This window comes from Giraffa tippelskirchi, chromosome 8 (assembly GCF_054371585.1).
Source record: "Giraffa tippelskirchi isolate mGirTip1 chromosome 8, T2T-mGirTip1v1.2.pri, whole genome shotgun sequence".
NCBI classification, from domain to species: domain Eukaryota; kingdom Metazoa; phylum Chordata; class Mammalia; order Artiodactyla; family Giraffidae; genus Giraffa; species Giraffa tippelskirchi.
Window position 1 is genome coordinate 6,642,053 of NC_137282.1, and position 19,887 is coordinate 6,661,939.

Below are 19,887 nucleotides of genomic sequence, written 5' to 3' on the forward strand. Positions count from 1 at the left end.
TGGCGTGAGAGAAATTAGGGAAATTAGAAAGAATACACATATGAAACCAGGCAGTCTAGAAAGTGAATGCACCTGGACTAGGAGTCAGGCGATTTGAATTCTGGTACAAGATCTGTCACCAGCTAATGCTACCCCACCTGACTCAGACTCAGATTCTTCTCCGTAAAACAGGGCCAGCTAAGGCCCCCTTCAAGCTGGAAAACGTTATAACTCTTCAACCCATGATTCCTCTGGTGCTACAATTTCTCCAAAGCACCAAGAAGGCAGAGAAAGTAAAGAAACATAGGCAAGTTATTCCAGATTTCCTAAAATTTCTTAGAATCACTGAGTCCATCATACCTTTTAACCCTGAATCACACACACACACACACACACACACACACACACACATACACAAACAAAAAGCCTCCTGGCAAGCTGGTCTGTCCACATTGCTAGCTGTGCTCAAGGAAGTCGAGACACTGCCAGGGCTCACCTCTAACACGCTTCTTATTCAGTACTGGAATTGGGTCTCACCGCTGGGCAAGATTTCATAGTCTGACAATGCAGGTGATGCGGCTGAAACTTCATCTCAAGTTGGCCTAAAGAACAGTACTGCCTAAATCTGGGGTGCTAAAATAATAGAACCTACCCCAATACTCTCTCTTAACCACCCAGCTCTGCTGTACTAATGACTGGCACTCCTGCTGGAGCCAATGATGGTTGCTTCTTATTCCAGGTCTCTGCAAACCACTGCCTTGCTAAGTTTGTGCTGTGCTGTGTTTAGTCACTCAGTGGTGTCCAACCCTTTGCGACCCCATGACTGTAGGCCGCCAGGCTCCTCTGTCCCTGGGATTCTCCAGGCAAGAATACTGGAGTGGGTTGCCATGCCCTCCTCCAGGGGATCTTCCCCATCCAGGGATTAAACCCAGGTCTCCCGCATTGCAGGTGAATTCTTTACCATCTGAGCCACAAGGGAAGCCCAAGAATACTGGAATGGGTAGCCTAACCCTTCTCCAGGGGATTGTCCCAACCCAGGAATCAAACCAGGGTCTCCTGCATTGCAGGTGGATTCTTTACTAGCTGAACTACCAGGGAAGCCCTTGCTGAGTTTCAGTTCAGTTCAGTCACTCAGTCACGTACGATTCTTTGTGACCTCATGGACTGCAGCACACCAGGCCTCCCTGTCCATCACCAACTCCCGGAATTTACCCAAACTCATGTCCATTGAGTCGGTGATGCCATTCAACCATCTCATCCTCTGTCGTCCCCTTCTCCTCCTGCCTTCAATCTTTCCCAACATCAAGGTCTTTTCCAAGGAGTCAGTTGTCCACATCAGGTGGCCAAAGTATTGGAGTTTCAGCTTCAACATCAATCCTTCCAATGAATATTCAGGACTGATTTCCTTTAGGATGGACTGGTTGGATCTCCTTGCAGAGCTTACCCTCTCTGTGGCTTCTGCAGCAAAGCCTCTCAGCCCAAAATACCTCAGGTCCAACCTATTTCAGACCTGTAATATCAGCAACTTCAACTCACTCCAGAAAGCTGGATTGGAATTTCAATGAAATTATCTGCATTTTAGCACAACTTATAGTTACCAGAGACAATGGTGAAACTAAAGGACTAAAGTGGCACCATTCACCCAAGGACACACTCCTCTCAAGGAGGTCCCCTCAGAGACACTCCTCTCTCAGGCCCCTTCTAGAAACACCCCCCTCAGAGATGCGCCCTTCCCTCAGGGACACGCCCTCTTATAGATCCAGGAAGTGTAAACACCGGCTCATCAGCCAGCTCTAACTCACGCATTTGCTCCGGCTTCGATTCTGTACCAGGTGCTCTGCTGGCGTTTTAATCCATATTAACTCTTTAAATCCCATGGCCACACAGCATACTAAATATCATTGACCCCGCTACGCAAATAGACAAAAGGGGTTTCAGACAATAAGCAGCTTATCCAAGAAATTCAGACCACGGTCTTCTGCCTCTCAGACTGTGTGACCCAAGAAGACAACGAACACCCATGGTCTGTTTCACGTGGCAACGCATAGCTGCTGTGTTACCAGGTTCCGGTCTTGAACGTGCTCATCCAATGAACTATAAACCTATAAACTGCTAATAGGAAATGCTTAACACAGGACAGACTGATCATCAAAACACAAACCTGCAATATGAATACTGACTTTTAAAAAAAGCACTGACATTTTTTCATACAACTTTAAAATAGTTTATCCCCATTTACCCTCCCCTTCACCGCCCCAATCAGGAAAAAGATAATAAAACTAAATTCATAAAATCATTAGGAAGTTTAGCACGCTCTGCCCACTTATAGAGATGCTGAAGGACAGGTAAATGACCCCAGAGTGATGAACAAAAAGAGTTGAAATGCTGGATAATCCATAAAAAGACGGAATCACTAAAGGATAGCACAACACATAAATCCTATGTAACTTGTCATTTTGTATTCCAAGCAGACTTAAAACATAAAGTAAAGAGAGAAAACAAATATGGCGTTGACCAAGGGATCAAACCTATCAAGCCTCCTTATCATCAGATCCTCTTGCACTGTCTCAGGAGGACGTCCCAGCAGAATGGGGCCTCAAAGAGCCAAGGGCCCAAAGAGACTGTAGTCACTTTCTAAACCGACACCCTCAATTGACAATCAAGGAATCTCTGGCCCAATCAAAAACCCGCCCCAAGCCATCAAGCAATGCCAGAGGCAGAAGGCAAGCCGAGCTCTCCCGACACCCCTTCTAGTACCAGGCCGGGCTGTGGCCACCAAAGCTGCATGCTGGGCACTAACACCCACTCACCACCCACAGAATCTGCTCAGGACCCAGTTTACCTGTGGGAATACAAGACATACCACCAAACAGAATGTCCAGAGGTTGCCAATTTGGCAAACCACTAAACTGTACTCTACCTGCCCCAAAAACCCAAATTACTTTTCACTCACGTCACTCACTTATATCCACGGAAACCAGCCGAATGCTTTCCAAATAGGTTCCACACTCAGATTTTCCAAAGGAAAAAAAAAAATGCTACAAAAAACGCCAGCATGAAATTAAGAGATTGGGACCAGTACCTTCCCCAGAAAGCGATCTCTGGGGTGTCTTTCACGTAGATGGAGTTACTGGAGCCACTGAGCCCGTTGGTGATCCCACTGGAATAGCCCATCACTATCCCGCCGTCTGCCGAGATGCTCAGGATGTCCTGCTGTCCTCCCACCGACGTCCTCTCGAGGAACTGCCCGCCTTCCTTAATGCGCTGCTGTATCATTGGAGTGAGGGGCATTTCAAAGCTGAAGTAGCTATCAGGCTCTGAATACAAAGTCTCCAAGGACTCAGCACTGTAGTATAAAGAGGTGTTGTCCAAAATGGTCTCGAACTGGGAGCTGTACACGTCAGTGGAGTCCTCTGCGTATCCAGACCCAAGTATGTCATCATCTCCGCCCCGCAGGCGCTCCGCTTGCTCAAGAATCCTGGAAAGCACATCAAAGTGAAGAATCTCAATATTAGGTTAATTTTTTCATTTTATTTTTTCCTCTCCAACTATATGAAAGAGGTAGCATTCTGTAGAGCTAGCACCTGTATTCAGTTGGTTTATATCAATATATTTAACCTACAGATGGAGCACATCATGCGAAATGCTGGATGAATCACAAGCTGGAATCAAGACTGCCGGGAGAAATATCAATAACCTCAGATATGCAGATGACACCACCCTTATGGCAAAAAGTGAAGAGGAACTGAAGAACCTTTTGATGAAAGTGAAAGAGGAGAGTGAAAAAGCTGGCTTAAAATTCAACATTCAAAAAACGAAGATGATGGCATCCAGTTCCATCACTCCATGGCAAATAGATGGGGAAACAATGGAAACAGTGAGAGACTTTATTTTTGGGGCTCCAAAATCAATGTGGATGGTGACTGCAGCCATGAAATTAAAAGATTCTTGCTCCTTGGAAAAATAGCTATGACCAACCTAAACAGTGTATTGAAAATCAGAGACATCACTTTGCCAACAAACATCTATATAGTCAAAGCTATGGTTTTTCCAGTAGTCATGTACAGATGTGAGAGCTGGACTATAAAGAAAGCTGAACACCAAAGAATTGATGCTTTTGAACTGTGGTGTTGGAGAAGACTCTCCAGAGTCCCTTGGACTGCAAGGAGATCCAACCAGTCCATCCTAAAGAAATCAGTCCTGAATATTCATTGGAAGGACTGATGCTGAAGCTCCAATACTTTGGCCACCTGATGTGAAGAGCTGACTTGTTGGAAAAGACTCCAACGCTGGGAAAGATTGAAGCTAGGAGGAGAAGGAGGCAACAGAGGATGAGATGGTTGGATGGCACCACTGACTCAATGGACATGAGTTTGAGCAAGCTCTGGGAGATGGTGAAGGACAGAGAAGCCTGGTGTGCTGCAGTCCATGGGGTCACAAACAGTCAGACACAACTTAGTGAATGAACAACAACAACAAAATGTCAATACATTTGGGAAGGAAGATATTATAGAAACATGTTCAGGTTGAAAAAACTCTTGGCATACACACATGCTGGGCTATGCTCTATACAATTTAATATACTTTCAAGCTAGCTTCTAGTATGTGAACACACCAAGTTCAACAAACATTTGAATAAAATATTAAATTCTCACTTAGCCAACTGAACTCCACAAATTCAAATTAACAACTACTATTAGTCCTAATTTTAACAGAGGATAAATATATTGTGTAAACTTGGCGGACTAAAAACATACTGTGCTTAGTCACTCAGTCGTGTCCGACTCTGTGTGACCCCATGGACTGCAGCCCACCAGGCTCCTCTGTTCATGGGGATTCTCCAGGCAAGAATACTAGGGTGGGTTATCATGCCCTTCTCCAGGGGATCTTCCCAACCCAAGGATCGAACCCAGGTCTCCCGCATTACAGGCAGTTTCTTTACCGTCTGAGCCACCAGGGAGGCCCCAAAAATACATACGCTAAGCTTTCATAAGTCCTGTTAATATTTTCTGATTAAATAAGACCAATAGCCCTCAAGAACTCAAGGGCTGCCCCCTGGTGCCAATAAGACAACACTGCAGAGAGAGTTAGGTTGAGAAACAACCAGTGAGTGACCTTGAAGAAAAAAAAAAGCCAACAAACTTGTTTACTACTAGGCTAATAAACAAAACAGTGAAAACCTAGGAAAAACATACAAGTTAATATCCTTGGGACATTAATTAATATGCAGCCTGTTTTTCAAATATTAAAAATGAACATTAAGACAACTAAATAAAATTTTAAAGCTCAGTATGAGAAAGAAGACAAGAAATAGAAAATCCTGGAGCTGAATCTGGATGTGCCAAGGACTAGCCAAGCCTCAGGTATGTGTAAGCAGAAACAAAATAAGAGAACAGGAATAAAACTACTTGGTAAGTAACCCACCTTCCTAGGTATTACCAGGATTCACATTCAACAGTACAGTTGTCTCTGCTGTTTTTAAGTTACTGGCAAAGTGAAAGTTAGTTGCTCAGTCATGTACGACTCTTTGTGACCCTGTGGACTGTAGCCCGCCAGGCTCCTCTGTCCATAGAATTCTTCAGGCAAGTATACTCGAGTGGGTAGCCATTCCCTTCTCCAGGGGACCTTCCAGACCCACAGATCGAACCTGGGTCTCCTGCCTTGCAGGCAGATTCTTTACTGTTTGAGCCACCAGGGAAGCCAAATTACTGGTCCACCCCAAACCAAACAGCATTCTGGGTCCCAAGTCTTCACGGCTCCTCAGGGCACTGGCAGTGAAGCAGGAAGCTCAGGGATGAAGCCCTCACCCCACCCCTGCTCACTCCCCCCCCGCCACCCTTCCCCAGCTAGGAGGGTCCAGCCACACGGGTGGAGTGTTACACCTTAAAAGGAGCCTGGAGGCCTCTGTGTCATAGGTCCCAGGAAGCACACTCCCTTAGCGACAGCAGCCCTCCTGTGCCAGCCCATGTGGCTCCCTCTGCCTAGACTATTCTTCTCCCCATTCGCTGCCTGGCAAACTCCTACTGAATCCTGAAGTCTCAGCCTAATTACCACTTACGCAGAAAGGCCTTCCCCAAGCCATCAACTGGATCAGCCTCTCTCCTGCATTCAATGTGTCCCTTCTTTTCCTTTATAGAACCCAACACAATTGGAGGCCCCATCATTATTAATGTGTTGATCTTCAGCAGCAAACTTCGTGAGGTCAGGGACCAGAGGTCATGTCTATTTTCCATGTTTGTTTGCTTCTTTTTTTGGCCACACCGCAGAGCTTATGGGATCTGAGTTTCCAACCAGAGAATGAACCCATGCCCCCTGCAGAGGAGGCACAGAGGCCTCCAGGGACCACCAGGGAATCCCCAGGGCCATGTCCACTTTGAACATTCCTTTTATGCCCAGCATCTCTAGCCATATCAAGGACACAGCAGACAACGGAAAACCATTTGCGAAAGGACAGGAAGGAAAGGAGGAATGAATGAATACACCGCAGAAGCGCAGACCCCTGTGGGAGGGTAATCACCGAGCCATGTGCCACATGGCAGGGCACCTTCTGAGGGAAGCCTGGAGGCCTTCTCTGTCGGGAGGTGGGGAGGGCAGGGAGAGGAGTCCGGACAGCGGCTCTGTTAGTCAACTGCGGAGCAAAAGGCATCTCCTTACAGCACACAAGCAAAACCCTTCGGGCGTGACACACGTTCTCCCACGTGCACTACCAAAGTTCATGTGACAGGAGACGAGATGGCACACATTTGAAATGACTTTGCCAAAAGGAGCACTCTACGGTCAGACCACAAGCTAAGGAAGTGAAGATGGATGGGCACAGCTTTCACTTCTCCAGGCTCTCAGCTGGTATGGATGCCAGAAATGTAGAGAGTCTGGGAAATACCATATGATGCCAGGTTTAGTCATCAGGGCCATAATCCAAACAAGCTGCTTGAGAGAAGGGAGTCCCATGCCAGTGCTATGGAACAACTGAACTCTGACCTCCTGATCGCCTCTCTAAACCTAAAAAATTGAGGCATCCCAAGCCAGAGCCTCTGCGTTCCTACACATACAGGGGCTGTTCACAGACAACGGGGCTGTACCCAGAAGAAGTGCCTGAGCTAGTCTGCAATGACTACAGGATGTGTCAAAAGAGTCCAGACATTTCCACAATTATCCTTCTTTATGAAAGGTAATTATGGGATGTTTAGTTACGGTGATGCTGGAGAACTCGAAACCTGTCAAATACAAAAAAAAAAATCAGAAATGGGTCCACCCAGTTTAGGGTTGACGGTCTCCCCATATGGACAACTTTATAGCAACCACTTTAAACATCTTGGAACCTTAGAAGCAACGCAGCACACGGTCACTTCTCTTCCATTCTGCGGAGGAGGCTGTGAGCCTCACTGGGGAGCACGCACAGCAGACGACACCGACAGCAGGACCCTGGGAACCCACCTTTCCCCATCTCTCTCCAGCTCAGGTCTCCTCTCCAGGTGTTCCTTGTCCTCCCTTAGGAAGACTTCATCCTCTGCAGGCTCAAGCAGAGGCTCAGGGGGACACGGCCTCTCGGGAGGAGCTGAGTTACACCGAGCGGCAGACGAGACGAGGCGGCTGGGCACTTCGGAAAACTCTTTGCTCTCAGGAGGGGCTGTCCATTCTGGTGACGTCTGAATGTCCACAGGGTGCCGCGTCTCTCTCTTCTCCCCTCCGGTCCTCAGTGTTTCCACTCCTTGAAACGCCACATGCTTGCCCTGGCCTGGGCGTCCTCGATCACACTGCCCGGGGTGCTGTCTCTGGTCAGATCTCCCGTCTCTCAACAAACTGGCATCGCCCACTGAGCTGTGGGTCGCTGGGCTCCCCCCCGAGGACGCTGGACCAGCTGGCTCTTGCACGCGGACAGCCCCCTTTCTTTCATTACTAGCTCTTAGGGATAGCTCTGCTTGAATCTCTCCAGTTAATAGTGCAGTCAGATCCTCCTGGATGCTCAAATAAAAATGTTCCTCAGTTGGAACTCTGGCTGAAAGAGGTATATCGGGTGACTCTTCGCAGCCAGCAGGGAACAGCGCGTGGGCTTTCCGTGCTTTATGACTGGCGGTGTCTGGCTCCTGTCCCCCCTGCTGAGCTGAAAAAGTAGAAACCGCAGCTCCATCCAGTACCTTTGTAGCCTGCAACGTTCCGGAAGCTATTCTGGCTTCTGTGGCTTTCAGAGCTGAAATTAGAGAGTCAATGGGTTGTAAACTCTGTTCCTTGAAGTGACTTTGAGTAGGGAGCCCTCGGACATCTTTTGGTCCTCCGGTGACACTGACAGGCCCCGAGTGATGGCCGGCAAGGGGCTGGGCCCCCTGCGGCCCCTCCGGGCCGCACAGCAGAGACTCGGCATCAAACTCGAGAGAGGCTCTCAGGCCTTCTCCACTTCCCTCCATGGTCCCATACTCCGGAAACTCATTCGTGACGTTCGGGGGGAGTAAAGTGCTTCCTCCATGATCACCTACAAAGAGAACAGAAGAGACACATGACTCATTCTGAACGGCACATTCCCGTGTGTGTGAATCAATTCCCACACATATCAGGTGCTCAGTCATCCTCAGGTGACCTTTTCACTGGCTCCTCCCCCACCCTCTGCAACACAAGCTTCTCAATGCCCTGCCAGGGGGTCCCCGCCACTGGGCTTGCACACGGGAACCCACAGAGGTTCTGGCATAGACAGAGGCAATCCAATGCCACATGCCCTATTTAACCCAGCTTCTTTCCCACACATGCAACTTGGTTGCTGCATATGCAAAAACAGATTAAAATAAGGATATGTATCCCTTTCCAAATATTGCTCATAAATAGCAACTAAAATATTTATACTGGGCACAGCAACAAATTGCCTTATGACAGAACCAACAGGATCGCTGCAGTGTAATCTCTGAGATGGAGCCCCAGGAAAAAAGATATGATCTATTTAGAGTCAGTAAATATTTTTTTTCAGCTGGAAACTTCCCCTGCACTGTTGGATTTCTCTTGGGGGAAAAGATGCTTTCAGAACATCTCTGGGGAATGAGAGTGAAGTCAAAATGGAATAGGAAACCTAATGTATAAAGAAAGATTTCTAGGATCCCAGCTGCATGAAATTTAAGCAGCATCTTATGCAGAACTCCAATACACGAGCCATGCAGTAAAAACAACAGTATATATTTACTATATAGGATCCAATTAACAACCTTTCCTTATTACAATGGCAGTCACTGAAAAAAATGAAGACATTCTGACAAACACAATTGTAAATTGAGGATTTCTGGATAACAGTTACAGTCCTATCATCCCAGGATTCAGTTTCCTTCTGAACTTGGTTTTGGTTACTTCGTATAGAGAATATTCTCATATGCACTGGAAATGCAGTGTCCTCACCTGGATGGCTTTATGACAGAGGACACCTGTTGCTTTTGTCACTGCTTTTCAAGCCCTGCAAGCGACAACCTTCCTACTCAGTGAAACATTTGACAGCTGTCTGAATATATACAATGAAAGACTTGATTCCAAGGCATATATGCAAAATGACGTAACTTGGAAACATGAGTTAACATTTGGTATATACAGTACGGAAAACTGATAAATAGTAATACATCTTAGAGTGTGTTCTGTTTCATATCTTATTTTTTAATAATTTAAAATATATTTTTCAATTAAATTTGAATCAATCTTGATGGGATCCACGTAGCACTTCTCTGTGATGGTAGCATTTATAACACCTTTACAAGACAGACCTCAGAGGATGTGGCTTGCTGAAATCTGAGGAGGAAGTAACTTTCAAACTCTGATTTTGAAAAGGAACAGAGTTAAAAGCAATAAAGATTTCTCTTCCTGTGGTATATTGACACTTTAAGATATTTCAGTGAAGAATGTGATAGGACTTTTAATTTTTCCCTTTTAAGATTCAGTTATCTTTAATACATCATAAAATTGTGCAACCATCACCACTACTTAACTCCAGAACATTTTCATCACCTCCCAGCACCACCAAAAAACTTCTATCTGTTAACTGTCACTCTTCAAGCCCTGGTAAATACCATCCTACCTTCTGACTCTATAGATTTGCGTGTTCTACTTCGTATCAACAGAATTACACAATATGTGACATTGTCTTTTTTTTACATAGCACGGTGGTTTCAAGGTTCATCCTTGTACCTTCTTTCCACTCATCTGCTGGTGGGCACTGGTGTTATTTCCACATTTTGGCTATTATGAATAATGAACATCTGTGTACAAGTTTTTGTGTCTACCTTTATTTTCAGTTCTCTTGGATACATACCTCTGAGTGGATTCTGCGTCACATGGTAACTCTGTGTTTAATGTTTGGAGAAACCGCCAGTTTTCCAAAGCAACTGCACCATTTTACATTCCTACCAGCAAAGTCTGAGGGTTCTAATACTGTCCATATTTTTTTATCACAGCCGTCATATTGGGTGTGAAATGCTACCTCACTGTGGTCTTGATTTGCATTTCCCTAGTGAGAAGAGAATGGCAACCCGCTCCAGTATTCTTGCCTGAAGAACCCTATGGACAGAGGATCCTGGTGGTCTACTGTTCACTGGGTCGCACAGAGTCGGACACGACTACAATGACTTAGCACATACACGCACAGTGGTTAACGGTGTTGAGAATCTTGTCACATGCTTGTTGGCCATTTGTATGGGTTCTTCAGAGAAATAGCCATTCAAATCCTTTGCCCACTTTATAACTAGGTAACTTCTCTTCATTATTGCGTTGTAAGAGTCCTTTATATATTCTGAACAGAAGTTCCTTATCAGACATACACTTTGCAAATATCTTCTTCCGTTCTGTGGGTTGTCTTTCCAGTTAGTTTACGGTGCCTTTTTGAAGCACAATTTTTTTTTTTGATTTTTATAAAATCCAACTTATCTATTTTTTTTTATTTTGTTGCTTATGTTTTTGGAGTCATAAGTAACAAGTTATTGTCTAATCCAAGGTCACAAGGATTTATTCTTTTTTTAAGAGTTTTACAGTGTTAGCTACTACATATAGACCTTCGATCCATTCTGAGTTAACTTTTTTTAGGGTGTAGAGATATAACTTCACTTTGTTGCATGTGGCTATCCACCTGTCCAAGCACTGCTGTTGAAAAACCTATTATTTCCCCCACTGAACTGCAATAATAGCCTTGAAGAAAACCAACTGACCATAAACGTGAAGGTTTATGTCTGGACTCTGAATTCTACTCCATTGAGCCTGAAGCCAGTGTAACACCATCTTGATTACCGTAGCTGTGCAGAAGTAAAATCAGTAAGTGTGAGTCCTCCTGCTTTGTTCTTCCTCTTCCCGGTTGTTGTGGCTACTCTGGGCCCTTGGCATCTCCCGTATGAATTTTAGGATCAGCTGCTAGACAGCTGAAACTGTCATAGAGGCTGGGATGAATCTGTAGAGCATTGGATCTTGGCAATACTACTATCAGGTCTTTTGATCCACGACTATAGGATGTCTCTCCATTTAATTTTCTTTCATTTCTTTTAACATCTTTTTGCTTCAAATGTACAAGTTTTACATTATTTTTGTTAAACTTATTCCCCTGAGTATTTTCTTTTTGATGCTATTATAAGTAGAATTTTTTCCATTTGGGATCCTCCACCGCTAGCATATGGAAATACAGCTGGTTGAACTTACAAGTTCTACTAGTTTCTGTGTGGATTCCTTAGGATTTCCTATGTACAAGACCATGTTATCTGTGAATAGAGGAAGTTTTACTTTTATTCTTTCTTATCTGGATGCCTTTTATCTCTTTTTCTTGCCTAACAGCACTGGCCAGAACCTCCAGTACAATGCTGCACAGAAGTGGTAAGAGGCAGACGTCTTATAAGAAAGCTTTCAGTCTTCCCCCATGAAGTATGATGCTAGCTGTGGGTTTTTCACAAATGCCCTATATCAGGATAAGGACGATCCCTTTTATCTCTAGTTTATCAAGTGTTTCTATCATGAAAAGGTGCCAAATTTTGTCAAATGTTTTTTTTCTCTGTCAGTTGAGATTCCCATGTGGATTTTGTCTTTTATTCTAGTAACAGTATATTACATTAACAGACTTCTATATACTGAACCAACCTTGCATTCTTGGAATAAATGCCATTTGGTCATGCTGTAGAATCCTTTTTACATGTTGCTAGATTCAGCTTTCTAGTGTTTTTGCACCTATATTCATAAACGATACTGGTCTGTAATTGTCTTGTGCTATCTAGTTTGGGCAGTAACATTGGCGTCATAAAATAATTTGGGAAGTATTGGCATTTGTTTACATCTTTGTACACGTTTTTAAAAACATTTTTCATATTTTACACTTTTTTAGGCTTTTAACAGTTTTTTCTTACTTAATCATATGGGGGACTTAAAATTCTTCCGGCAGTTTAAAAGCTATAAATTTATTGCTAAGATACAAAGAAAGAAAAAAGATACAATCCAAAAGCATGGGCTTTTTTAACACAGTAAAATAGCTTTAAATTATTAGAGAAGTACTTAGTTCACAGGGGGAAATATTTCCTATAGATGTTTTATTTAAGTTCGAGTATGTCTTTACAAGGGGTTTCACAGGTGGTTCAAAGGTAAAGAATCTGCCTACCAATGCAGGAGACCCAGGTTTGATCCCAGTCAGGAAGATCCCCTGGAGAAAGAAATGGCAACCCAGTCCAGTATTCTTGCCTGGAGAATCCCATGGACAGATCAGCCTGGCAGGCTACAGTCCATGGAGTCACAAAAGGGTCAGATACCACTTAGCGACCAAACAATAACAAATGCCTCTACAAAAACTTGAAGATCATACAATATAAAATGGCAAAAGTCAAAGGAATCAAAGAATTAATTCACTTACCTTACATAAGTAGCAAGAAAACAGGCCCATCAGAATGATGGACTTGCCAACATGACATAACAAAAACCAGAGCTTATCTAATCTGCCTCTACTAAGCTTTACATCTCCCTCTTCCCTCCATCTTTATTGGAAGTGAGCTGACCTAGTATGCGTCTTCAGTCTTTTCCCTGGAATTTAAAAACATCTTCTGAAATGGTTATCCAAAGTCCAGCCTCATCTCCCCTTCATCTTATATACAATAATCTTCCTAAAGCAAAAACTTCAGTTGCTTTCAGTAATTTTTCACCGCCTACAGAATAAAGTCTAAAATTCAAACTCCTTCATCCAGGAGTTGAGATCCGTAATCCAGCCCCGATCTATCTTTCCCATCTACTCTCTCATCTCACTCAGCAACCCTGTGGATATACCTTTGCTTCTCTGAGGGTGTCGCAGCACATGAACACTCTTGAAAGGTCCTCTCTAATATACACCAGAAATCAAGCTAACACTCTGAGCTTTTTATTCCTTTGGCTTCGCTCCATCTCTTCTCTGAATATGACACACTTTTTCTTCTCACTTCTATATGATCAGAGTATTTTCATCTTTCAAGATCTAACTTAAATCTGCTCTCTTAACTAAGTGTTCCCTTAATCACCAGCCTTTGCAAGAATTCACCTGCTTACAAATGTCAAGGAACTTTATATTATATCTGGTATCAGTTCAGTTCAGTCGCTCAGTCGTGTCCAACTCCTTGCAACCTCATGTACCACAGCACACCAGGCCTCCCTGTCCATCACCAACTCCCTGAGTCCACCCAAACCCATGTCCATCAAGTTGGCGATGCCATCCAACCATCTCATCCTCTGTCGTCCCCGTCTCCTCCTGCCCTCAATCTTTCCCAGCATCAGGGTCTTCTCAAATGAGTCACCCCTTCACATCAGGTGGCCAAAGTATTGGAGTTTCAGCTTCAACATCAGTCCTTCCAATGAACACTCAGGACTGATCTCCTTTAGGATGGACTGATTGGATCTCCTTGCAGTCCAAGGGACTGTCAAGAGTCTTCTCCAACACCACAGTTCGAAAGCATCAATTCTTCAGTGCTCAGCTTTCTTTATAGTCCAGCTCTCATATCCATACATGACTACTGGAAAAACCATAGCCTTGACTAGACGGACCTTTGTTGGCAAAGTAATGTCTCTGCTTTTTAATATGCTGTCTAGATTGGTCATAATTTTCCTTCCAAGGAGTAAGTGTCTTTTTAATTTCATGGCTGCAGTCACCATCTACAGTGATTTTGGAGCCCAGAAAAATAAAGTCAGCCACTGTTTCCCACATAAAATAAATTATCAGGATATTAGTTCAGATTTTAAAGCTTCAAAAGGCTACAATTTTTAACCTATCATGAAGTGTTCTAAGAAAGCTGTCCATATTAACCCAAATTTAGTAAGCTGAATCTAGCAATATATCAAAAAGGATTATACACCATGATCAAGTGGCATTTATTCCTGAAGTCAAATGTGTATTTAACATCAAAACATACTATCATGAAATCCATTCACCAGAAGGAAGAAAAGTTAAATTTCATCATTTAAGACCCCATTTAGTCCCTAACAGTTTAAATTGCCATCTATAAAACAACCACTAACGTAAACATAGGCACGCTGGCCCAAAGAAAAGTGAATACAAATTCAAAAAAAAAGGGACATCAAAGAAATTAAGTAATTTCTCCACCCCATTCTAACACTTTTCATTAAGTTGTACTGGCATTAATTGTGGGCAAATGCCAATGATGATGTCTCTTTAAATTTTATTTATGGCTGCGCTGGCTCTTTGATGAGGCAGGCAGACTTTCTGTAGTTGTAGTGGGTGGGCTTTTCATTGAGGAGGTTTCTCTTGTTGTGAAGCACAGTCTCAAGGGTGCTCGGACTCAGTAGTTGTGGCGCACAGGCTTAGTCATTCCGAGGCATGAGGAATCTTCCCAGACTAGGGATCAAACCCATGTCCCCTGCACTGGCAGGCGGATTCTTTAACCACTGAGCCTGTGATGTCTTGATAAGCGGCTTGGCATCTGGTCAAAGACAGAGAGGAAAGGGAGAGTGGCAGGCGGCTTTACTACTCCAACCAGCCCTCCGGCCCTGCATTACAGAACTAGTCTGTCTAATCAGCTTTGTTCACTTTTCACCTAGATACGGACTAGTACAGACCAGGGGGAGTAAATGTTCTGAGAGGCTAAGTGACATGACCAAGGTAAATGAACTGATGTTCAAGAAGGTATTTTAGAACAATTAAAAGTCAGAACTAGATTCCTGGTCTTTTATCTCTCAGGAGTAAATTCCTAAGGAAAACTAAGAGGTATCTAAATTGTCGGACTGTCATTTCTAATAGCATAAAAAAATAAAAAGCAAAAAATCTTCTAGTTGCAGGTTTTGGGTAGAAATAGCCTTAAATGTCAGGTGGCTCTTGATCCTAGCTAGCATTTACAGAACTCAGCATAACATCAAATCTTTCCTTTCACCTAAGGCACCTCTATGTTGGCATACACAGTGGTTTAATTTTGCTGTTTGCATTTCTTCTCACCACTTGAACTGTCTTTAACAACAAATGAGGGGAGAGCAGAAGATGGCGGAGGAATAGGACGGGGAGACCACTCTCTCCTCCACAAATTTATCGAAAGAACATCTGAACGCTGACCAAACTTCACAAAACTACTTCTGAAGGCTGGCTGAGGACGTCAGGCTTTCACAAAAACTGCGCATTATCTTCAAAAGAGGTAGGAGAAATTATAAAAGATAAAAAGAGAGACAAAAGAGTTAGGGACGGAGACCCGTCCCGGGGAGGGAGTCGTAAAAGAGGAGGAATTTCCAAGCACCAGGAAACCCTCTCACCGGCGGGTGTGGGGGAGGATTTTTTATCTCGGAGGGCAACGTAACTGGGAGGAAAAAATAAATAAAATCGACAGATTACGTGCCTAAAGCAACTCCCAGCAAAGAACCCCAGACGCTCGCATCATCCGCCACCAGCAAGTGGGGGCTGAACGGAGAGGAGCGGGCGGCATTGCCTAGGGTAAGGACCGGGCCCGAGTGCCCCGAGGGCAATCTGAGGGAGCTAACGTGAGATAGTAACCTAAACTGTGGGACAGCGAGAGAGAGAGAGAACTATCCCGCGAAAAGCCCAACTCTAAGGCACTGCCGGCCCGCTCACAGAACAAAGGACTGAGCGATACCAGAGGAGAGCTAGCCGGCTGCGGACTGCGCCATCCCCCGCCGGACACAGCGGGCAGGCGGGGCCCGCCAGAGCCGGAAAGGGGCAAACTCGGCTCCAGAGAGGGCACCCCCTACCAAACTGCAAACAGGCTCCCAGTTTTTAAGCAAAGACTGCCTGAGATCCCGGAGGGTCGACAGCAGCCGGGAGGGTCGCAGCCAGAGACCAGCTCCCCAGAACCGACACAAAGCACACCGGAGCCGGGCGCGCCCGTAAACCGAGGCGGGGACCAGGGAGGTGATAAGCCGCACCGCCCCAACAGGGGACAGCGCCCTCGCCAAACTCCTGGCCGCCTGGGCAGCTCCGACCGGGAACGGCACAAGCCGCGGGCAAAACCGAGTCTGCGCCTTTGTGGAGTAACCGGGAGCCTGAACCTGAGCGGCTTAGACCTGGGAAGTGCACGCAGCTCAGGGCCCGCTCCCCGGCCGAGTAACCTGAAGCCTGAGCAGGGTAGACGGGGAAAGCACACACGCCGTGAGCGGGGGCGAACCCAGTGCGGCCGAGACACTGCGAGCTTACCACACACACGCCAGAATTGCAGTGTTCCTTCCTCCCCACAGCACGATTGAACAAGCGAACCTAAAGAGATCACCTCCACCGCTTTGTTGCAGGGCGGAAATTAGATACTGAAGAGATCTCCAAACAGAAGCCAAATAAACAGAGGGAAGTGCTTTGGAAGGGACAGGCCAACAGATTAAGATCCCTGTAGCTAATACCGACTGCATTAAAAAGGACCTACAGATCTTGAAAAGTATAAGCAGGAATAAGGATCTATCTAAAACTGAGCAGATCCCACACTGCTCACAACAGCTCCAGAGAAAGTCCGGGATATATATATTTTTTACTATTATTATTTTTTTTAATTTTTTTTTAATTTTTTTTTAATTAAAAAAATTTTTTTTCTCTTCTTTCCTTTTTCTTCAAGTCCTCTATTACACCTTTAACTTTCATTTTCATAACCCACTATTAACTTGCAAAAAAAAAAAAAAAAACCCCTATTTTTGAAGCAAACTACATACATATATCTTATACCTTTTGTGTTTTTTTTTTTTAATGTTTTTTTCCTGTTCTACATTTTTTTACTGTTTCTTTTTTTACTGTTTTACTGTTTTTTTTTCTTTTTTTACACTGTTCCCTTTTTTCTTTTTTTTTTTTTTTAGATTGTAAGTTTTATAAGAGTCTAACCTCTACTCTAGATTTTTAATCTGTGTTTTACATATTTGATATCAACTTTGTACATTTAAGAACCCAATCTTTAGGACCCATTTTTACTCAGGAGTGTGATCACTGGCCTGATCACTCTCTCCCCCTATTGATGCTCTTTCTTCTCCCCCAGGGAACCTCTATCTCCCACCCTCCTCCTTCTCTTCTCAACCCAATTCTGTGAATCTCTGAGGGTGTTCTGGGTACCGGAGAACACTTCAGGAACAGGATACTGCCCAGATCTCTCTCTCCCCTCTTAATTCCTCCCTTTCTACTCATGCTCACCTCTGTTACCTTCCTCCCCCCTCTCTATGTATCTCTGTGAATCACTCTGAGGGTTCCAAACTGTGGAAAGCACAGAGGGAAGTGCTTACTGGCTAGATTGCTCTCTCCACATTTGAATTCCCCTCTTCCCCTCCTGGTCACTTCAACCCACCCCCCCCACCTCATCTCTCCATGTAACTCAGTGAACCTTTCTGGGTATCCCTCACTGTGGAGAATCTTTTCACCATTAACCTAAAAGTTTTATTATTGAGGCTGTATGGAAGGAGAAGTCTTGAGGCTACTGCAAGAATAAGACTGAAAGCCAGGGGAAACATTAATTAATAAGAGACCATCCAATAGCCTCCATAAATTCACTGAAACCAAGCTCCACCCAAGAGATAATAAGTTCCAGAGCAAGACATACCACGCAAATTCTCCAGCAACGCAGGAACATAGACCTGAGCATCAATATACAGGCTGCCCAGAGGCACACCAAATCCATAGACATCTCAAAAATTAATACTGGTCACTCCATTACACTCAAGAGAGCAGAAATCCAGCTCCACCCACCAGAACACCGACACAAGCTCCCCCAACCAGGAAACCTTGACAAGCCACCTGTCCAACCCCAACCGCAGTGAGGAACCTCCACAACAAAGAGGAACTTCATACTACCAGAATACAGAAGGGCCACGCCTAACACAGCAATCTAAACAAGATGAAAAGGCAGAGAAATACTCAGCAAGTAAAGGAAAATGAGAAATGCCCACAAAGCCAAACAAAAGAGGAGGAGATAGGGAATCTATCCGAAAAAGAATTTAGAATAAGGATAATAAAAATGATCCAAAATCTTGAAAGCAAAATGAAGTTACAGATAAATAGCCTGGAGACAAAGATTGAGAAGATGCAAGAAATGTTTATCAAGGACTTAGAAGAAATAAAAAGGAATCAATATAGAATGAATAATGAAATAAAGGAGATAAAAGACACTCTGGAGGGAACCAACAGTAGAATAACGGAGGCAGAAGATAGGATAAGTGAGGTAGAAGATAGAATGATGGAAATAAACGAAGCAGAGAGGAAAAAAGAAAAAAGAATCAAAAGAAATGAGGAAAACCTCCGGGACCTCTGGGACAATATGAAACGCCCCAACATTCGAATCATAGGAGTCCCAGAAGAAGAAGATAAAAGGAAAGGCCATGAAAAAATACTCGAGGAGATAATAGTTGAGAATTTCCCTAAATTGAGGAAAGAAATAGTCACAGAAGTCCAAGAAACCCAGAGAGTTCCAAACAGGATAAACCCAAGGCGAAACACCCCAAGACACATATTAATCAAATTAACAAAGATCAAACACAAAGAACAAATATTAAAAGCAGCAAGGGAAAAACAACAAATAACACACAAGGGGATCCCCATAAGGATAACAGCTGATCTTTCAATAGAAACCCTTCAGGCTAGAAGGGAATGGCAGGACATACTTAAAGTAATGAAAGAGAATAATCTACAACCCAGATTACTGTACCCAGCAAGGATCTCATTCAGATATGAAGGAGAATTCAAAAGCTTTACAGACAAGCAAGAGCTGAGGGAATTCAGCACCACCAAACCAGCTCTCCAGCAAATGCTAAAGGATCTTCTCTAAACAGGAAACACAGAAAGGATGTTTCAACACGAACTGAAAACAACAAAGTAAATGGCAACGGGATCATACTTATCAATAATTACCTTAAATGTAAATGGGTTGAATGCCCCAACCAAAAGACAAAGGGTTGCTGAATGGATACAAAAACAAGACCCCTATATATGCTGTCTACAAGAGACCCACCTCAAAACTAGGGACACACACAGGCTGAAAGTGAAAGGATGGAAAAACATATTCCATGCAAACGGAGACCAAAAGAAAGCAGGAGTAGCAATACTCATTTCAGATAAAATAGACTTTAAAATAAAGGATGTGAAAAGGGACAAAGAAGGACACTACATAAAGATCAAAGGATCAATTCAAGAAGAAGACGTAACAATCATAAATATATATGCACCCAACATAGGAGCACCACAATATATAAGGCAAATACTAACAAGTATGAAAGGGGAAATTAACAATAACACAATAATAGTGGGAGACTTTAATACTCCACTCACGCATATGGATAGATCAACTAAACAGAAAATTAACAAGGAAACACAAACTTTAAATGATACAATAGACAAATTAGATTTAATTGATATTTACAGGAGTTTCCACCCCAAAACAATCAATTTTACCTTTTTCTCAAGTGCACATGGAACTTTCTCCAGGATAGATCACATCCTGGGCCATAAATCTAGCCTTGGTAAATTCAAAAAAATTGAAATCATCCCAG

General features: G+C 43.9%; 1 protein-coding gene across 9 annotated transcripts in view; it reads right to left on the reverse strand.

Moving 5' to 3' along the window:
- PSD3 (pleckstrin and Sec7 domain containing 3) overlaps positions 1–19,887 on the reverse strand; it is a 540,565-nt gene that overhangs the window by 355,429 nt on the left and 165,249 nt on the right. For all 9 annotated transcript variants that reach the window (XR_014062388.1, XM_081521119.1, XM_081521121.1 and 6 more), the window contains 2 exons: positions 7,414–8,446; positions 3,062–3,457 (listed from right to left, as the gene is read on the reverse strand). Coding sequence is in view for 8 of the 9 variants with exons in the window: in XM_081521119.1 (XP_081377245.1) it covers positions 3,062–3,457; positions 7,414–8,446 (1,429 nt within the window). In the remaining variant the exon portion in view is untranslated. The remainder of the gene's footprint in view (positions 1–3,061; positions 3,458–7,413; positions 8,447–19,887) is intronic.